This window comes from Sceloporus occidentalis, unplaced genomic scaffold (genome assembly GCF_023333645.1).
Source record: "Sceloporus occidentalis isolate IW3139 unplaced genomic scaffold, rSceOcc1.0.p SCAF_1, whole genome shotgun sequence".
In the NCBI taxonomy this organism is placed as follows: Eukaryota; Metazoa; Chordata; class Lepidosauria; order Squamata; family Phrynosomatidae; genus Sceloporus; species Sceloporus occidentalis.
In genome coordinates, this window is record NW_028316981.1 from 213,402,627 (window position 1) to 213,424,939 (window position 22,313).

Sequence of the window (22,313 nt, forward strand, 5' to 3'; positions counted from 1 at the left end):
AATAGCCAGGTCTATAAACCAAAACTGGCTGCTGACAGTGGAAGGAGTATCAGGACTTGACCTGCTATTGCCTTTTGGTTCGTGCAGACAGCCCCTTACGTTTCTTAAAATTTGTTTTCTGGATAAGTGGCCAAGGACTGTTATCAACTGAAAATATTCTTACCTTATATGAGGAGGTGCCGAATAGTTCTCAGCCTGAACCACTTCCCAAAAACCGAGCATAATTTTGTGACTGTAGCTTGAAAGAGTTCTCTTTTGTATTGTAAACTGCTAATTAACAGGTTCACAGCTTTGATTTCTGAATTTTTTGAGATCATTGATAGAACCTTGTCAACAAAAAGTGTGGAAGTTTCAGGTGCTGAAACGTGGGCCATAATGAAGTTCCTGTTCTTGCACAAGAAAACGCCAAAGGAAATCCATGAGGATATCATGCAAACATTGAGTTATAAGTGTCCATCATATTCAACTGTGAAGAAGTGGTGTGTCAACTTTCAGCATGGAGACTGTGAGACTGAAGATTCAGCAAGGTCTGGGAAGTCTTCAATAGTGTCAACTCCTGAAACTGTTGAGCATCTTCATGACTTGACTTTGGCAGATTGGCAATCTCAGCTAAAACAATTGCTAAGACACTAGAGATATCTTGGGAATGCACTGTAATTCATGAGCAGTTGGCTATGCAGAGGCTATCAGCCAAGTGGGTGCCAATATGTTTGAATGCTGACCAGAAACTACATTGAGTGGATACCTCCAAGTTGATTTTGCAGAATTTCATATGATCAGGTGATAATTGTTTGGAACAAATTGTCCCCGCTGATGAAACATGGTTACATCAATATGACCTGGAGACCAAAAAACAGTCCTTTTGGTGGAGGTACTCAGGTTCTCCACAGCCAAACAAATTCAAGACTCAAGGTTCAGCAGGAAAGATCATGGCCACAGTTTTTGAGGATAAGGAAGTGATGACTATCTTCAGAAGGGCCAAACAGTTAATGCAAAATATTAGCCCAACTTGCTATGCTGATTAAAGTGTTCTCTTTTTGCAGGACAATGCACCTTCTCACAGGGCTGGCAAGACAATGTATATTTAAAAAGTTTAAAAGGAAGGAAATTATCAAATGATTCAAAGGTGATAACAGCAACAGAGCAGTATTTCAGACATCAGAAAAACTTTTTAGGATGGGTTACAGAAACTTAAGAAATGATGTGCCAAGTACATTGCACTTTGGGGTGAATATGTGGAATAGCATATGTAGAATAGCATGTATGTTTCATAATTCTAGATCATTCCTTTCTGAGTTTGGCCGAGAACTTTTCAGCACCTCCTCATGTGTATCTTATGTATTCTATTACATATTGCAATGGTCTATGGTTACAAGCAATACACTTAATACTTGCCTTGTAGAAAAGACACCTCTCTGTTGGAAAGCTTCTCATGTGATGTAGTGATTTGAGTGCTGGACTACGACTCTGGAGACCAGAGTTCAATCTTGGCCATGAAACTTAGTGGATACCTTGGAAAACTCACACACTCTCAGCCTCAGGCAAGGCAATGGCAATGACAAACCTCCTCTGAACAAATCTTACCAAGAAAACCCTATGATAGGTTCGCCTTAGGATCACCATAAGGAAGAAATGACTTGAAGGCACACAACAACAAACAAACAAAAGTGAATGTATAGTTATCACTACTGAACCCTTGGGATCTCTACCCAATACCCCCCAAAATAATTCTTCTCAGCTCTACTGAGAACTGACATAGCTACAGCCTAAAAATAGTCAGTGCATCATCAGAACATTGAAAAAATATTCATGGAAAAACAGCACAGTACTTTTTTTAAAAAAATAGCCCTTTGGCAACCAACATGGACTCTGCATAAGAGTAAACTCTATCCCTAAATTTGAACCATGGAATTTTAGTGCAAAAGCCAAACAACAGATAACATACCATGAAACAAATAGCACAGGAGGAAAATAAAATAGCTCTATATGTCATTGTTTTCTTTAAGGAGGGTACATTTCGTCTTGCTTGGATAACATCCATATAAATATTAACTTCACTAATGGAGAGCTTTCTCCCCTGTTCTTGGTTTAGATTATCAAAATCTGTTTACACTTGCTGAAATCCGAAAAACCCACTTGATGCAAACAAAAAGCCTCTACCCAAGATTCCTAGCAGTACATCCAACATCATCATCTGGAATGTCACCAATAAGTTCCTTGTCGCTTAGACTCTGTCACTCCATCATCATGGCCACAGATGTTTGGTACCCACATACTCATCCAAGTTTTTAATACAATACTTCACAGTGTCTACTATTGCAAGGGTCTTGGAAATTCTTCAAAGAAGGGGAGCTAAAATTATTTTTATTCATGGCTGAGGACAGTACAGGAGGTTAGAAAATTAGAATACTACCCTCATAGCAGTCTAGGGAGGAAAAAATACTAGCCTTCTACCAAATTGGCTGGATGTGGAGGAACACAGCTGAGGATGAGCATCTACTCTACTTCTGCTGTTTTCTTGAAAACACAGCTGCTAAAGAAACAGGTCTGTAAATATTTATGTTGTATATGTCCATGCAGAAGGACAGCTGCTACCATAGAACATATTGTTGTAAAGCAGATCAATACTGTCTCCAAAAGGCTCCCCATCAGAGCTCTCCAGTGGCGTGACATTTGTCCCAGTCTTGCATCTTGTCCTCTTTCCCCATTCATCTAAATATTGGCTATAAATTGATGCCTGCTAATTACATGCAACTCTCGCCATGGACATGAGAGGAATACCAGTCTTTTTGTTTAGTGTAGTTTTAAGCCGTGCAATGAAACAAGAGGAGACATTAGGAGCATACCCTGTTGTTGTTGTTAACTGCCCTTGAGTCAACCTCAATTCATGGAGATTCTGTGGATGAGACATCTCCAAGACTCTCAATCCACTACCGCTTTGCTCAGGCTGTGCAGGATCAGGCCTGTGGCTCCTCTGGTTGGGTCGAATCATCTGGCATGCTATTTTCCTTTCTTTCTACTGCCTTCCACCTTCCCTGGTATCATTGTCTTTTCTAATAATTCATGCCTTCTCATGATGTGGCCAAGTATGACAGCCTCAATTTAGTCATCCTGGCTTTAAGAGAGAGTTTGAGCTTGGTCTGTTCTAGGACCCATTTGTTTGCCTTTTTAGCTATATCCTTAGCACTCTTCTCTAGCAACACATCTCAATTGCGTTAATTTCTATTGGCTTTCTTCACTGTCCAGCTCTCACACTAATACAGTGTAATGGGGAATATAATGGTTTGGACCCTGTTGGGGTAGTTCAGATTTCTGATGTTACAATTTAAACATCTAAGTAGAGCCAACGTGCATAGTGGTTTGGGTGTTAGACTACAACTCTAGATTCACTTTGCAGGTTGGACATGAAACTCACTGGATGACCTTGGGTTAGTTGTTTGTTCTGAGGCTCAGGGGAAGGCAATGGCAAACCTCTTCTGAACAAATCTTGCCAAGGAAACCCCATGACATGTTCACTTTAGGGTCGCCATAGGTTGGAAATGACTTGAAAGTACACAACAACAACAAAGTCCCAAATAATTCCAGTAAATCCAGTTGGGATTAAATTTATTTTATATAACCTATACCATTTTAATCAGCATTCTCTAGTTTCATTGCTATGGCTCAGGCTGGACTAAGACCCAGGAAACATAACTAATGAGTATGGATCTTAGGATTTGCAGGTTAAGACATCTGGAAGGACCTAAATTGGGAAAGGAAAACCAAAATTCACAGCTTCGCAGCACACATTACCAAGTCTAAATTTAACACAATGCAGTTTTCCAATGTAAAAATACTGTTGTGATAGCAATTTAAAAATTTTTGCACTATTTATTCTAAAATAGTTCCCACAAACACCAATATGAAGATTTTAAAGACTGCAGCTCAAAAAACAAAAAATACCAGAAACAAATAAGCATGTATATCCAAAGTTTTATGAAAGCTGGGTGGGGTTAAAAACAGGTTATAATAGAAGAAACACAGAGGAGCAAGACCACGAAATCAAGGTGGTTTTGGGTTGCTGCATTTCAGACTTAACATTTTAGACTTCCCTCAATATTTTCCTCTTTATGTAGCCCTCTTTTTCTCATTCACTTTGCCTCCCTAAACTAAGTGGGACACTGGAGAAGCTTTATCAGTCTCTTAAACCTCCTATATTTCTGTCTTGTTACGGGTATGACTGGCATACTTCTATTCTTTATAGAATGAACCACTAGCCTCAGGAAACAGGATTATAAAAATATTTTTCCTAGTTACAGTACTTTTATTTTAAAGTTGCAATACACAGAATAGTTGAAATCTCATTTACATATTGCCACCAACATTTTGATTCATGGTGGTATAGTGATGTGTAGAGTTGTGTGGTTAGTACTTGGATGGGAGAGTACCAACGTAGTTCAGAGGAAGGAACTGGCAAAACCACCTCTGAGTACAGGGTGGATACATTCCAAGAGATTCAGCAGACACCAGAAACTGGGGATACTATCAAGCCCTATTTTTTAAAGTGAAGTGAATGATTTTGGCATTGTGACATCAGAGGATCAATGCCGTAGTGCTAGGCTACTATTGACCTTCTTAAGATACATCAGGAGGAGGATCATCTGCTTTGGATGATCCTAGATCATCATGCCATGATAATGTTGATGTCAGGAATAGATGGTGTTGATGGTTGGGGACTCCTGATAGTTGACGGGGTTTTGCCAAAACCTTTGGAAGAACATTGTAAATTGAGGTTTTTGTCTCTTTCTTTTTAAGAGATCAGAGTGTTGCTGCAGAGGTTGCAATCCTTTGATGATCATACGGGTGACTTTAATGAAGAATTCCATTAAAGGACTGTATTCCATAATTTTGTCCTTTAATGTGTATGCAATTCAAAACACTTTGGCAAATTTGGGTAATATCCATATTTCTGGTTCTGCTTGTTTCTTTTTCCTCTTCAAGTGACTTAACAAATTCACCAAATTCCTCGCCAAAACTAGCATGACTTTCTTTCCCCTTTTCTCAGTTTCACAGACAGAAGATTTGTTGTTACCACAGATCTTAGCAACCTCAGCATATGGTTTTTTTTCCCTTTCTTTCCTTATTACATCAAAAATATTCATCTTTTTGCTTAAAGGAAGTTTCTCTTTGGCACATCCAGATTGCCAGCATAATTACTCTTGTACTTTGCAGCCATTATTAAGTAAATTAAGAACACAAGCGCTGCTATACCACAACAGTTGATCTGATAACTGAGATAGCTTCAGCACTGTATTGTACTAAGTGACTAACAGGTGGATAGTATAAAGAGCATGGGAACACAAGACATCTTGAGATTTCATCATGCTACTCAGAACAGCACACATTTTTTTAAATTTTCCATTTTATATTTCCATTTATTATTTCCATTTCCATTTCCATTTAATACTTTCAGACCACAGTTGACTGTGAGTAAGTGAAATTGTGGAAAGCAAACCCATGGATAAGGAGGCTTTACTGTATTCTTTCCCTAAAAAAAAAAAAACCCTATCAAATTCAATGGGGTTGCCATAAGTCAACAAATGACTTGAAGGTACACACATACAGGTCTATATAGGATTACTGCCAACAAGTGTGAGCAAGAGAATTTCCAGTACAAGTCTTACCTCAGTCATAAATTCCCTAGGTACTATTAAGCATTTAGCATTACTCTACCTACCTACATCAAAGAAGAAGATGGCATTTATATACGCTACTGTACTGATGGTAGCCTGTTTAACTTAAGCCGCCTGAGGGCCCGCACTAAGACTCTAAACTACCTAGTCTGTGAGCTGCTTTTTGCTGACAATGCTGCCCTCGTTGCCCATATGGAAGGAGCTCTGCAGCACCTAACATCTTGTTTTGCAACAGCTGCAGAGCTCTTTGGACTGGAAGTCAGCCTGAAGAAAACCGAAGTTCTCTACCAACCTTCACCTCAGGAAGAACACTACCATCCCCACATCACTGTAGGCACATCTGTGCTTAAGTCCGTCCAGCAGTTCACCTATCTGGGAAGCATCATCTCCTCAGACGCCAAGATTGATAAAGAGATCAATTACAGATTAGCAAAGGCATATAGTGCATTCGGAAGGCTTCACAAAAGAGTCTGGAGTAACAAACACTTGAGGCGAAGCACAAAAATCAGTGTGTATAGAGCCATTGTACTGTCTATTCTCCTCTGCGGGTCTGAAACATGGGTCACCTATCGCCAACAGCTACGACTCCTTGAACGCTTTCATCAGCGCTGTTTACGCACAATTCTAAATATACACTGGACTGACTATGTGACGAATGTTGCTGTCCTTGAGCAAGCAGGGATCACCAGCATTGAGGCCATGCTATTGAGGACGCAGCTGTGCTGGGCAGGACACGTTTCTAGGATGAAGAACCATCGCCTCCCAAAAATAGTATTCTATGGTGAACTCACCACGGGTCACCAAAGAAGAGATACAAGGATTCCCTGAAACAACTTCTCAGGCTTGGCCAAATTGATCACCAACAATGGTCTGCCCTGGCCTCACATCGGGAGGCATGGAGATGCACTATCCACGATGCTGCAGCCTTTTTCAAAAGCTCATGCCGAACGAATCTTGAAGAGAAACGACAACGCAGCAAGAACCGCAACCTGGAAACATCACCCAAGGAGACCTTCCGCTGTGCTTTCTGCAAACGGACCTGTTTATCCCGGATTGGCCTTTTTAGTCACCAACGCGCTTGTACAAAGCGCAGGATGAGTCCTTCCTGAATCTTCGTTTGCGAAGCAAAGCCAGAGAGACCTATCTACAATATGGGGAGAATACTGATGTATTTCATGGGTCTTTGTAAGGATTGCTAAGATAATTTTTCTAAGGTACTGTGAACACTGTTAAATCAGTGTTAAAAGGTAATGTTAAATCAACGTCATGCTACAGAGCTGTTTTAAGCAGTTTTTTAGGAGAGCATAACAAATAAGAAAAGATAAGGTGAACAGACATAGCCAGCTCTGTTTCCTTAATTCTGCTCTACTGTATGTGTTGTTCTGGTCGTAGTTGTTGTTTTTAATGTAGTCTCTAATTTGATAGCGAAGAGAAAGATAGGAAGAATAAAAGCAATTCAGATTAAGTATTTGGATCACAATGTTTTCTCCTTCTCAGTTATAATATTCAGAACATTCTCATGTGGCAATTTAGCAGGGAAAACATCAAGTTTGCTAAAGTGTTATCTTCAGTTTCTTATCTTGAAAATATCTGCTTAAACCATTGAACATTATCTCCTGCTTCTAACTGGGATTTCTGGCTAACTATGGCTTCCCCTGCAATCATCCAAACTAAACTAAAACTTCAGCAAATGCATAAGTGCAAAACAAACTTTTAGCTTTCTCTGACTTCAAAGGGCCAGTTTACACCTTATCTCTGGAATTTGTCAAACTGTGGCTGATCAACTGACAATATATACCAAATAAATCCAAGTAATCTAATGCCACCCAGAGCCCAAACAACCAACCAAGCCAATTTGGGGTTGGGTTTATTTCTATTTTTAAAACAAAATCCCTCCGATCTACATGTGCGTAAGGAGGAAGAACTCAGATGTCACAACAAGCCAGAATGCTAAAGAATCTTGTACGGTATTGTTGAACATCAACAAGTTATGTCATGTGCAATTTATCTGCACATAGCAATAGCAGTAACATGTATATTTGTATACCACGTATTAGTGAACTCATCACTCTTTAAGTGGCTTATAATATGTAAGCCAATTGCCCCCAACAAGCTGGATCATAGAATCATAGAGTTGGAAGAGACCACTAGGGCCATCCAGTCCAACCCCCTGCCATGCAGGAAATCCAATTCAAAGCATCCCTGACAGATGGCCATCCAGCCTCTGTTTAAAGACCTCCAAGGAAGGAGACTCTATCACCCTCCGAGGGAGTGCATTCCACTGTCGAACAGCCCTTACTGTCAGGAAGTTCCTCCTAATGTTCAGGTGGAATCTCTTTTCCTGTAGCTTGCATCCATTGTTCCGGGTCCTGTTCTCTGGAGCAGCAGAGAACAAGCTTGCTCCCTCTTCAATATGACATCCTTTCAAATATTTAAACAGGGCTATCATATCACCTCTTAACCTTCTTTTCTCCAGGCTAAACATCCCCAGCTCCCTAAGTCGTTCCTCATAGGGCATGGTTTCCAGACCCTTCACCATTTTTGTTGCCCTCCTTTGGACACGCTCCAGTTTCTCAATGTCCTTTCTGAATTGTGGTGCCCAGAACTGGACACAATATTCTAGGTGGGGCCTGACCAGAGCAGAATACAGTGGCACTATTACTTCTCTTGATCTAGACACTATACTTCTATTGATGCAGCCTAAAATAGCTGCATCAGTCATTTCACTGAACTACAAAAGGATGGAAGACTTGAGTCAGCTTTAGAGAACCTGGGATCAAATTCACAACTTTGTGGCTGCTGTACAGGGATTTAACAAGGGCTCCCATGTGTGTACATATTTGTGCCCATTGGTTATTAATGTTTCATTCTTCTTCGGAAACATTCCAGGACTAGCAGTCAACGTTTATGGGATCGGCACCATTCCGTGGAGCCCCACTTTTGAGTAGCACTGCTATAGAAAGCCTTTTCATGAATTTGCACTCTTGTGGAATGAAAAACTGGAATTCTATAAAATTCTAACCTCTCACAGATACTGACAATGTCCAATCAGTCTGGCACGTGACCTTCCACCCATGGTTTAATAAACACACAACCTGGCAGGACCCTGCCTGACAAGTCAGAGAAGTAACTCATTCCTTGTTCTATATTTATTCCTCTCCTGACAATAAAGCTAAAAGAGGTTTGTCTTGAGTCCTGCACAGGGAGAAAGGCAGCGTACAAAATTAAATAAATACATAAATAAATAATTTGGAGGGACTGATAATTCTGTTGGGTTTAGGTGCCACACTAAACAAAACATGGATAAAAGATCTCTGTTGTATTTTTGGCTTTTTGCCACTACTGCGTGGAGTAGCGACATTTTTAAAGAATTCTGGCATGGCATTCTGTATAAATATGGTCACGGAATGGGCTTTCCATGTTAAGGAAAAAGCAACATGGGACATACAGTGAAAGAAATAAAACTTGTATGTGAGAGTCAGGATGACTCAGCAAAAGCAAATTAGAAGCCACACAGGTGTAAAAGGTAATGTAATTAGCAAGTCCTAAATGCCAAGGACAGAAATGCAAAGTGGATAATTGAACACACCTGAGAATTGTTAAGTGGACAAGGTGAGATGATGAAATCATTAATTATGGGATGAACCAAGAGAACCAATGAAAGTGGATGTACACGCCCACTGGGTGGAAACTGACAAGAGTGGGTGGTGTTTTCCAATGACTATAATAAGTGCTATGAATCCCAATGTATTTTGTGGGTAGTTGTGGAGTATTGGAGTTGTGTTGGATAGTTTGGAGCTGTATATAGTAAAATAAAGTAGATCTTTTATATAAGACTACTGAGTTGTCTGGTGTCTTGAGTGAAGATACAAGAGCCAGCTGGATCCTGAAGAAGTGGGAAGACTTCTGTGGAAGCAAGAGTGAGAAGGTTTGGAGAGTTTGTCAGGGTCTTCAGCCTATTCTCTGTAACTGCTGCTTTAGAGCAAAGCTTTAATCACTGGCCAAAACTGGTCAGCGCCGGTGCGTAACAAGGTGGTGAGTTCGAGCCAGAGGTGAAAAGCTACAACTCCCATCATCCCTGACATTCCATCAACAACCACTAAGTGATTTTAAGCCCTTAAAATAATTATAAATATTACAAATGCATGTTTTCATCAGCTAGTGAGGTAATGCCTTTCAAACATAATAGTATACATGCTACCAAGTAGGTGGCATCACTTACTAGTTCCTTTAGCACTTTGTTAATAATTAAAGATAGCCATTTAATTTTTTTTAAAGGGCATGTATACTAGAATGATAAATACAGTATACACCTCATTTCTTCATAATTCCACAATCAATCAAGGCTTCCTTAAACTGGCACCCTCCAGATGTTCTGGACTGCAACTCTGTTAGTCCCTAGTCAGCTCTGGGGGACATGCAGTCTACAACATTTGGAGGGCACCAGACTAAAGAAAGACCCAGTGAATCAAAGGTATTTACATAAGCACTGATCTACCAACTTTCCATTGATTCAGCTGGGTGTACTTGGTTAGGGCTATTAATTGGATCTAGGGCTCTGTGTTCTACCCTGTAATTAACCCTCTGGTGGGTTTAACCACTAGAACAGTATCCCGCCTCTTCAGCACAGTCCCAAGCAATGCCACTGTTCCTCACATAGAGAACTTAAATTATAAAGTGTTGTAGCACCTTTGAGACTAACTGAAAGAAAGAAGTTGGCAGCATGAGCTTTGGCAGACTTAAGTGTACTTCCTCAGATGCATTTGGACTGAGGAAGTAGACTTAAGTCTACCAAAGCACCTGCTGCCAAATTCTTTCTTTCAGTTAGTCTCAAAGGAGCTACAAGATCTCTCCACATGCTGATTCTACAGATTAACACAGCTATATCTTTGAAATCTTAAATTATAGGGGTAATTAATTAATTGTTCAAAGAGATTTATTACTTATTTCTTGGTCTCACAACTTTTGGAGTTAGAGAAGGACAACATGAACATATTATGGTATTGGCTAGCCAAGGCTCACTAAATAGCTCACAACGACCCACGGCCAAAATTGCCGCTGCAGCCTTCCTTTCTAAAGCTAGAGGAAAAGGCTGGGACTCTTTTCAGCACTAGCAGACCAAAATACTGAAACACATACTGCAAAGAACCAGCAAGCTTAGGACCTTACTGCACAGGAGCTCCGCAGAACGGCCTGAGAACAGAACGGAAGGGGCTGAACGAGTGTGGAACGAGTGAGGGACACATTTTACTGCACACAATAGTCCCTCACCCGTTCCGTTCCCTTCCATTCCGTTCCCAATCTGTCCCAGAGGGGCAAATTTTTGAGGACTGTTCAGAACAGTTCTCAAAAATCGCCTCCTCTAGGATGGAATGGGAATGGAAGAGAGAGGAACGGAACAAGTGAGGGACTTCTGTGTGCAGTAAAATGCATCCCCCACTCGTTCCATTCCCTTCCTGGCCCCTTTTGGACTGTTCTCAGGCTGCCCCAGGAGCTCTGTACTGTAAGGTTCTTAGACACAGAACTCATATACAGCATTCCCAGGAGAAAAGACCTAAATACACAGGTACAGGACAAGGACAACAAACAGAATAATTTCTGAAGGACATCCAAGGAAGATGTAGGGGTAATGAGATATAAAGATGATCAATGGAGTACTGTTGCTTAAGGGACCACCAACATTTAAAACTATATCAAGAGAAGTATTGATACTGACAAGTCTGCATCTGGCGGACTGAATTAAGCTTTAGACAAGTTTAAGAGGATGTCAGGAAATGTCACCCAGTGCGGTCACTCATGGGGGGACTTATGGGGCTGGGACTTCCAGCGTGCAACTTCCGGTGCACACCGGAGCATGTGCATGCAGCTGTAAATACCCCACAACCCCCCTCCCCCCCCCCCCATGGAGCAGCCACAGTGTCTAGGGTACCTCCACACAGGGTCCGGGCAGCCTGAAAAGTTCCTGCGCAGTGCCGGAGAGCCAGCCTGTTGTCACCCCCCCTTCCTGGGTGTCACCCCCTTCTGTGGCGACACTTGATGTGGTCCAAGGCATGGGCCCCATTTATACTACTTCCAGACACTGTGATGCCCTGACTGCAAACTGCACAATAGCCTGAATTACCTGGAGTAGGAAATATCTAATTTTTCCCTGAATTTTTCTGTTTCTTCCGCACTAGGCATTCACATCTCTAGTCAAGATTAAAATGTGATACACATTTCAAATATCTGAAAGATACCTCATGTATCTATGCGTGAATTTTCTTACATTGCAGGACCCTGCCAGCACACAATATCAATTAAAACAAAGTTGAAAAATAATTTTAAAATGATTACATCCATTATTATTAAAACCAACCCCTGAATGAAAGTAATTTACAGAGCAGCAAGGTAGTGGCCAAATACCTCCCTGAATAAAAAAGGTTTTGCCTGCCAATGAAAGGAAAACAAGAGAGGGAATAAGCCTAGTTCTCATGGAAGGGAGTTTCACAGCCTTGGAGTGGCCACCAAGAAGGCCCTCTCTTGTATTGTCCCCAAACATGCTTGCAAGGGTGGTGGGACTAACAGAAAGCCTCGTCTCAAAGATTTCAAAGCTTAGGCAGGTTCATGGAGACCCAAGGCATGTAAGTCTTCATAGGTTATAATCAACACTCTGAACTCCTAAAAACAAACCAGAAGTCAGTGATGTTGTCCTAACAAGGGAAAGGGAGTCGCATCAAGAAAAGGCAAAAAAAAAAAGAAAAAAAAAGTTGTGGACTTTTATCAATCTATTAAAGAGCCAGTTACCTTGAGGGAGCAAGAACTGGAAGAAACTAGTACAGAACTTTTAGGGTTCAGTGCTATGCAGTTACTTGGAAGGATGTATGCACACAGACAATATCAACAAGCTAAGATACCCAGACGAGACCATAATACTAGCAGAAAACCTCACAGACCTGGAACAATTACTAAGAAAGATCAAGGAAGAAAGAGCAAATGCAGATAAACATAAAGAAAGCAAAAATAACGGCCACACAAATTCAACCTAGACAATGAAGAAAGAGACACAGTAAAAGAATTCTCATACCTGGGATCAAACAGTGATAGGAATGGGGACTGCAGCCAGGAAATCAGAAGAAGATTAAGAATGGGGAGGGCAGCTATGAAAGAACTAGACAAGCTTCTAAAATGCAAAGATATACAACTGAGCACAAAAGTTAGAATCATACCAGCCATTGAATTTCCTATTACCAGGTATGGCTGTGAAAGCTGGACAGTAAAGAAAGAAGATAGGAAGAAAATAAATTCATCTGAGATCTGGTGCTGTTAAGGACAGCCAAAAAGACAAACAAATGGGTCCTTGAGCAAATCAAGGCAGAAATCTCCATGGAAGCCAACATGATCAAATAGAGATTGTCATACACTGGATACATGCGAAGGCACAACTCATTGGAAAAGACAATAATACTAGGAAAGGTGGAGGGCAGTAGAAAGAGATGACCCTAATAATGTGGAGGGGAGTAGAAAGATAATGCTAGGAAAGGTTTAAGCTGTGCTTTGTTTTTAATTTGTAAGCTGCCCTGGGGTATCTGCCTGGAGAAAAGTGGGATATAAATTAGTTAAATAAGTAATGATGCAAAAGTTAAGTATACCTCTGTTCAAATTTTCTATTATTTTGAACTAAATCAATTACAACATTTGTTACTTCCTTTGAAGAATTCATCTTTCTGGGGTTTAACAAATCTCATATATAACAAGAGCTCTGAACATGTTTGACAGATTTAGTCCCCAAAGGGGCTCTGATTCTGTGTGGGACACATGGGGATAGAACTAAACATATGTTGAATAAGCCAGATGCAAAGTTGATACAGAAAAGCTATCCAGTCTTGTAGCAGAGACTACCTTGGCTGTGAGTGATAGAAGCTCTGTGATCTGATCTGACCAAGTAAAAAGCATGGCAACAGTTAAGGCCCAGCACTCCTTCTTGAGAAGCAAGTTAGAGCTGATTCTTTCCTCTGCCGTCACCAACTAATAAGGAAGCCTGCACCCTTCTGAAGAGCTTACCTGTCTATTCTACAATTTTCAGGCTTCATGACTACGATGTACAGTATTCTATGTGGGTCTTCTCTCTTTTTTTTTTTTTTTAAATCTTTATTAAAAATATACAACTACAAGCAGACATAATACTAAGAAAAAACAAGTAAATGAGACAAAATATTTTTATCATCTAAAAAACAGCATAAGAATCATAGATCACATTTAACCTTAACCTTACATACATCTTCATCCTTACCATAACTTTAAATGATTATATCAACTGCTATGAAACAAAAACAGCTTCCACGATCTCACACAGAATCAAACCAAAGAAACAATTCCTCTAAACTGGCGTCTCCTTATCCATTCAACATTCTCATCATTCTTACATTCCCTATTTCTTTTCCCTTCAATTTACCTCCTCTGTACCTTCTTCTACCTACTTCTTCCTTCTCTCATTACCATACCCATTATCCTTTCATTTGTCCTTCTTATCCTTCCAATTTTCTTTATTTTATCATTAAGCCGCATTTATTGTGTTGTAGGGAAACCATTCCTGAAGTTGTGGTGCCAGATAATATTAACAGATTGTGGAAGTAACACATTGTCAGAAACACACCTGTGGAATGCTAAATTTTACAGTAATGAGGGTACAACAATGTTATTTTCACAAAATAAGCTGATGACTAGTAAAATCATTGTGTACATATAGCAAACGGTGTTTACTGAATACTTCTAACATTGTTCTTAAACTGCCACTGGGGAGAGTGGGGGCCTATTTTGCATTTTCAGGTTATTTTTAAAATAACTTGATAAGTAACAAACTGTAACATGTTAGGATCATATTACTGTACTAATATGTTGCCCATAAAGCAAGAGTGGAGAACGTGAAGCTGTTGGACTACATGGAGCCCCTTGAAACCACCTCTTTCATGGGCTTGAAGTCTCCTGAAGTTCACTCTTGTTGTATGCCTTCAAGTGGTTCCAATTTATGGCAATCCTAGGGTAAACCTATCATGGGTTTTTCTTGACATGATTTGTTCAGAATGGGGTTGATCTTGCCTTCCTCGGAGGCTGAGAGAGTGGTAGTTGCCCAAGGTTACCCACTGAGTTTCCATGGCTGAGCAGGGACCCTGGTCTCAAGAGTCATAGTCCAACACTCAAACCGTGATTCCTGAACTTTGGTTCTCCTGGTGTTTTGAACATCAACTCCCAGAAGCCCCAGCCAGCTTGGCCAACAGTAAGCAATTCTGGGAGCTGAAGTCCAAAACATCTGCAGGACCAAAGTTCGGGAACCTCTGCATTAGACCATGCTGGCTCTCAAATGGTCTCTCTAACCAAAATTATTTCCAACAAGCCAATCTTTTTTAAAAACAACAACCCACTTTACAATGCAATAGTGTCATATCTCTTCCACCTCAACTCCCATCTCCTTTCCCATGCCAAAACCCAGCCCAAAATGGCAACCAAAATAATGTCACTTCCTGCACACTACAAATACACCCCATGCGTCGTGGAAATGAACACTGACCCCTGACTCTGACACAGATGCCCGCATCCCATAAAGTAAGACACAACAAGCAATGAATAACAGGCTACTTGCTTCAAAAAGTAACATTCCAAGTTCTGAGTATGTATCCTCTTCTCATGCCAGCTAAGACGGGCATGCATCACTCCTTTCCTTGACTTGGATAGGCAATGTTCCTTCACCATTTTACCTCGTTATAAATGCAGTTCACATTATTGACAATGTGGAACCTATGTGTTCAGACACTCACATGCACCCCAAATCATATTCAAACACAACTCGCACTATCTGAAAAGTACTGAAATCATTTCAAATATTAATAGAATTTAATCTGACAGAAAATGATATACAGTGGGCCCTTGGTATCCGCTGGGCCTGGTTCCAGGATGCCACACAGATACCAAAATCCATGGATACTGAAGTCCCATTAAATATAATGGCATAATAAAATGGTATCCCTTATATAAAATAGAAAAATCAAAGTTTGCTATTTGGAATTTATACATTTTAATTTTCATAAAACCAGGGAAACATTCCAGGAAGAAAGGCAAATTTTATCGAATATATCCACAAACAACAAAGACAACTGCAAACCCCCCCCCCCCCCCACATAGATGAGTTTTTTGGAGAGACACAATTAATATTCTCCCCTTTCCATAGTGGGTCTAGAAGATCATTGATAACAGGTAATATGATGATTATGAAGGGACTTCTAGTATTTTGGATTTGTGTTTTGCTATTATAATTTCTATAATAATTTGGGGTTTTTTTTGGGGGGGGGGAGAAATATTTTCAAGCTATGGGTGCTTGAATCCATAGATAAAAAATCCATGGATATGTCGGGCTGACTGTATTACAGAAAAAAGGGTAAAACAAATAGCTGTACCTAAAGCAAAACCAGCTTGGAAGCCACAAAAGTCAATTCCACAAAGGGCTGATTGTATTTCTAAGCACAATTTTACTTGAAATCTTGTCCCTAACTCTTTTACTAGAAGTACGAAGTTTATGCAAATAGCTTCATAGCTGTGGTCCAATTCTACTCAAAATTACTCATCATGGTTTGCTACTCCGGGGGACCATCCCACTGCGTGGAAAATGGAGGGGAAACCTTACTTGGCAGATAGCCCTGAAAGGCAGAATATCTGATAGTAAAACTGCACACTATATTACATAATTGCAAGCAAGTCCATCATTTAACAATCATAAATATCGGCTCATTTTGGACACAGAGAGGAAGGAAGTCCAGACAATAAATCCAGGCTATCAGAACAGGACCAATGCTCCAGTTCATTTCATCTGTGTTAACTGTGCTAATCCAGACCGCAAAACTTTATATCAGCTCTGTGATGGAACAGATCTACGACAGAAACATACGGTCCTTGTCCTTCTTAGCATACTTTCAGGCAATTTTTTCACATATTAGCATTGCTATTAACGGTAAGCAAACTCCTTTGAAGTTGACAGAGTAACTACAAAACTGCATCTTCTGACTTTAGAAAACAATGCCTGAAATGCATCTATTTGAATCCGGGAAAGGTCAGATTCAATAGAGGATTGAGCCTATCAAGGTTCAAGTCAACCTTATGTAAGCAAATAATAAAGAATAAGGTTGGAGAAGAGCTATCAGTGTCTGATATGCCTCTCTGGCCCAGATAACACTAATCCCATCCCACCAAAAGCAGTGAGGAAGCAGGGAGGTCAACATGCAGGAGAATTGTATACAGTTTCTCAGTCTCTGCTCTGTCACCTTGACTCAGTTTTCCCTTAAACTTTATACTTCTAGTAAAAGAGTTGGGGAGAAATTTCATGTAAAATTGTTCCTAGAAATACAGTCAGTTGAAAATACAGTTGAGGAGGTAATGAAATTAGATAAAATAGAGAGAATAAGAAGGGAAAGGGAGAAGAAGTGAAGGAAAAAAGGTTAAAGATAGGAAGGTGTAAGAAAGAGAGAAAGGATAAAGGATGGGATAAAGTGGAAAGATACAAAGAGGGAAGAAGAGTTGGATGGCCATCATTACCAAGTACATTAAAGTGATATTTAAAGGTTGTGAAACATCATATATATGTGTGTGTGTGTGTGTGTTTGTGTGTGTAGTATATTTGAAAGTTTGTTGTGTGTGATTGTATGTTATGTTTTTAAGATTTTAGGTGGTGTTTTAAAATCTTCAATAAAAATTATTTAAAAAGAAAGACAGCCCTTTGTGGCTCTGCAGCGTAGACTTTTGCGGTTTTGGTTATTTGCAGTTTTGATCAATATCTTCTCTCTAGGAATTTCTAGGTCCTCCAGCGCAACTCTGCTGGAATTTAGCCATAGAGCTGTGCCCCAAGCAACACAACATGCGAAACCGCAACTGGGTTTAAAAGTAGTCAACAGCTCATTTCGGTTTGGGCTTTTACCCCAGACCTTTTCCCAGAAGGTGGCTCTGAATCATGACTGGCCCACGAGACCAGGGTTCAATTCCCAGCTCGGCTATGAAACCCCCTGGGTGGCCTTGGGCAAGTCACACTCTCTCAGCCTCAGAGGACGTCAAGGGCAAACCTCCTCTGAAGAAACCTGCCAAGGAAACCCCAGGATAGGTTCTTGCCTTAGGGTGGCCATAAGTCAGAATCGACCTGAAGGCACACAACACAGAAGTTACTGTCCTAATTCTCTCTCTCTCTTCCCCCCCCCCCCTTTCTTCCATCTCTTCTGAACTCATGGGGAAAGAATGTGCTGGAGACGTTATCTATTAATCTATTAATCTCCAACGCCTGGCTTTTCACAAGGAATTAGGAGGCTTGGAAAAGGAGCTGGAAACACCAAGCGTTTTGTTTTGCTTCGAGTCCAGAGGTTGGCTCCTTCCTCTTCTTCTTCTTCTTCTTCTTCTTTCTCCCTCTCAGATGCTAACTTTTTGAGAAAAGTCTGCCTTTAGGTCAAATGGATGCTCTTTGGCACAGCAATGCCTTTCCTTTTACCCTCTGCCTTGCGCAAGGGAGCCAGGAGCCCAAGCCCTCCTGGAAAAGGAGAAGGGGGAAAGGTTCCTTTTTACATCTATCTATAGATAGGCATTAGATATATATGTACATACACCTCCCCCCCCCCTCTCTCTATATATAAATACACTACACACACATCCACACATCCATATCCACAGACACCCCCTCAAACTTTCCTCAGGAGCATGAGCTTTCCTAGGCTTGAGGCTTCTGTCATAGATACATGGTGTGTGTGTGTGTGTTATATAATAGCATACGTTCTCATATGTATATTGGGTTTGTGTGTGTGTGTGTGTATAAAACAGCATACTTCATGCATAATGGGGTACTGTGTGCGTGTGTATGTGTATATATATACACACACAACTACCTCAGATGCATTGTGTGTGTGTGTGTAATAGCATACTTCATGCACATTGGGATTGTGTGTGTGTGTGTGTGTGTATAAATATATATATATAATACCCACACCCACACAACTTCCTCAGATATATATATATATATATATATATTACACACAACTTCCTCAGATGCATATGTGTGAATATATATAAATATATATTATATATCACACAACTTCCTCAGCTGCATATAGTGTGTGTATACACACACTGTATATAACTTCCTCAGATGCATATATATAACACATACACACACTTATAACTTCCCCCAAACTTTCTGCAGGAGCAGGAGCTTTTTGTACTTCCTCAAAGGCATGCTGCGGTTATATATATATATATATATATATATATATATATATATACACACACACACACACACACACACACATACACACACACACACATATTATATATATATACACATATATATATAATTTATATAGCTTACCTTCTCATATGCATGCTAGTGTGTGCGCTCTCTCTCTATAGATAGATGGATAGATAGATAGATAGATAGATAGATAGATAGATAGATAGATAGATCTCCAAAGACAGAAAGAGGCATCCCCTCAAACTTTCCTGAGGAGCCTGAGCTTCCCTAGCCCTGAGCCTGCTTCCTCAGAAGAGGCATGCTGGGCTTACAAATCCCTGCCTCTCCTCCTCCTCCTCCCTCCCTCTCCAGCTATACCTCCCTTCTTGCCTCCCTCCAGCTTCCAGGTCCTGGCTGGCTGGCCTCCCCTGCAAAGGGACCCCCTTCCTTCCCTCTTCTCCTTACCTCTTCCTCGGGGAGGCTGGGGTCGGTGGGGCTGGGCTCTGGCTCGCCACTCTTGGAGCTGCTCATGGTCTGCTCCTGCTGCTCCTCACCTGGGCTGAGTGAGGGGCTCTGCTGGGCGGAGGAGGAGGAGGAGGAGGAGGAGGAGAGGGCTCTCCAGCCTCTTCTTCCAGCTGGTGGTGTTGGAGGCGCATGCAGGGGCTGCTCCTGCTGGTGCTGGTGCTGCTGCTCTGGGAAGGCGAGCCCCCTGGCTGATCCTGTGCCTGCCCTCCTCCCTCCAAAGACGAGCAGCAGCAGCAGCAGCAGCAGGAGGAGGAGGAGGAGGGAAGGAAGCAGCCCACAAGCCTGGCTCTGGGTTGGAAGAGAAAGAAGGAAGGGGGCTTCCTCCCAGATTGGGAGGAGGAGGGAGCACACTCTGGGACCCCCCCCCCCTGCAAGAGAGAGAGGAAAAAGAGGGAGGACCCCTCCCCAGGGCCAGGGAGGGACCCACAGGTCCTCCTCATCTCCTCCTCCCAGCCAGGAGGAGGACAGGGCACTGCCAAATGGAGGGCCTCCCAGGACTATGGAGGACAGGGACAAAGGAAAGCTAGCAACACACTCTCTCTCATATATGTCTATGTGTACTATATATATATATTCCATTTAAATAGGGCTTGAACCCAGGTGACCAGATGCTAGGAACACACTCTCTCATATATATATATATGTGTGTGTGTGTGTATTCTATTTAAATAGGGCTTGAACCCAGGTGACCAGAAAAAAGACAAGGCACTGCAAAACTATGACTATGGAGGACAGGACCAAAGGAAAGCAAGAAACACACACACACACTCGTGTGTGTGTGTGTGTGTGTGTGTGTGTATACTGTTTAAGTGGGCCTTGACCCCAGGGTGACCAGATGTCCTAACCACCAAGGAGGACAAGGCACTGGAAAATGGAGGTTCTCCCAGGACTATGGAGGACAGGGCCAAAGGAAAGCTAGGAGCACACACTCTCTTGTGTGTGTGTGTGTATTCTATTTAAATGGGGCTTGAACCCAGGTGACCAGATGTCCTGAACACAAAGGACAAGGCACTGCAAGACTCTGTGTGTGTGTGTGTTCTGTTTAAATGGGGCTTGAGCCCAGGGGGACTAGATGTCGTAACCAAGGAGGACAAGGCACTGCAAAATGGAGGGCCTTCCAGGACTATGGAGGACAGGGCCAAAGGAAAGCTAGGAACACACCTAGAAATATCAATTCGTATGTCTTAGTGCTGCTCCAAAGGGAAGATGTTTTGGAATTCCTCCAGGACAAAGAATGGAAATGTGTAGGACAGGTATACAGTGACCACAAAGTATATGGTACAGCAAAATGGAGGGTCTTTGAGGACTATGGAGGACATGACCAAAGGAAAGCTCGAAACACTAGAAATGTAAATTCATGCTTCTTGGTCATGCTCCAAAGGGAGGACGTTTTGGAATTCATCCTGGACAGAAGGTTGGAATGAAGGATATATTCCTGGAAAAGGGGGGGGGGCCTCTGGTCACCCTGAATGTGCTTCTTAGTCCTGCTCAGAAAAGGAGGACACTTCTTAGTCCTGCTCCAGATGGAGGACATTTTGGAATTCCACCTGGACAGAAGGTAGAAATGTGTAGGACATGTCCAGGGTGACCACATGTCCTCCTCACCGCCAAGGACTACTGTAAAATGGGAGACTTTCAAGGAAGATGGAGGACATGACCAAAGAAAAGCTGGAGACACTCTCTCTCTCACACACACACACACTCGTGCTTCTTAGTCCTGCTCAAAATGGAGGACTTTAAAAAAAAATCTTTATTATATATTCATCACAACATTCATTCAAAATTTCACAAACAACTATATAATTAAACAATCAGATATTATGGATATCATCTCATATTAAATCCCATGTTATATCAATCCATGAACCATAATATTCCAATATCTAGATTATAAATTATCTATAAATGATCCATTTAATTTATTTAATTTGAGATTAGTTCCATTCTCACTTCTTAATTCTTGACCAGGGGAGTCTTCCCTTCTTTCCATGCTCCTTTCTACATTTCCTTATTTCTTTTTTATGTTATCACTTTAATCTTCCCATTAATCTTCAAATTCTTTCCTAATTCTCCTCTTCCTCTCATCTCTTTCCTCAACTCCTTCTTTCCTTCTATCATCCATCCTTTTCAACCCTGAAAGTTGTTATTGCTAGTATTTAACTTATTTCTTTCTCTCTTTTACTCCTTTTCTCCGGGGTCTTCCATCTTTGTATCCTTCCACTACTTCCATATACTCCTCTCTCTCTTACCTTCTCTTCTCTTCTCTTCTCTTCACTTACTCTTACCTTCGACACCTACTTTATCCACATTCATATCTCTTCTCACACTCCTCCTGATCCTAATATCACTATTTCAACCTACACTTTCCAAAAATTGAGGACTTTTTGAAATTCCTCTTGGACAGAAGGTTGGAATAGAGGACATGATCAAATAAAATGGAGGATGTTTTGAAATGTGTAGGACATGTCCAGGATGACCAGATGTCCTAACCATCAAGGAAGAGAAGCTTCAAGAAAAATGGAGGACATGACCAAAGAAAAGCTGGGAACACTCATATAAAGATAAATGCATGCTTCTTAGTCCTGCTCCAAATGGAGGGCATTTTGAAAGCCCTCCTGAACAGAAGGTTGGAATGGAGGATATAACCAAAAAAACAGCTAAAGGCACTCTAGAAATATAAATTCATGCTTCATAGTCATAGAGGCTGAAGTGTAGGACATGTTCAGGGTGACCAAATGTCCTAACAAAAAAGGAGGACAAGGGACTGCAAAAATTTCTAGGCCATTCAAGAAAAATGGAGGACATGAATAAAAAAAAGCTAAAATACTCATAAATGTACATTCGTGTTTCTTAGGCATGTTCAGAATGGAGGACGTTTTGGAATGTCT

General features: G+C 41.1%; 1 protein-coding gene across 1 annotated transcript in view; it reads right to left on the bottom strand.

Annotated features, from left to right (window-relative positions):
* The window catches only part of RBPMS (RNA binding protein, mRNA processing factor), a 111,130-nt gene extending 91,502 nt beyond the window's left edge, over positions 1-19,628 (bottom strand). The window contains exon 1 of the mRNA XM_089488821.1: positions 19,366-19,628. Coding sequence (XP_089344947.1) covers positions 19,366-19,431 — 66 coding nt within the window. The 5' untranslated portion in view covers positions 19,432-19,628. The remainder of the gene's footprint in view (positions 1-19,365) is intronic.
* Between the last annotated feature and the right edge of the window lie 2,685 nt (positions 19,629-22,313).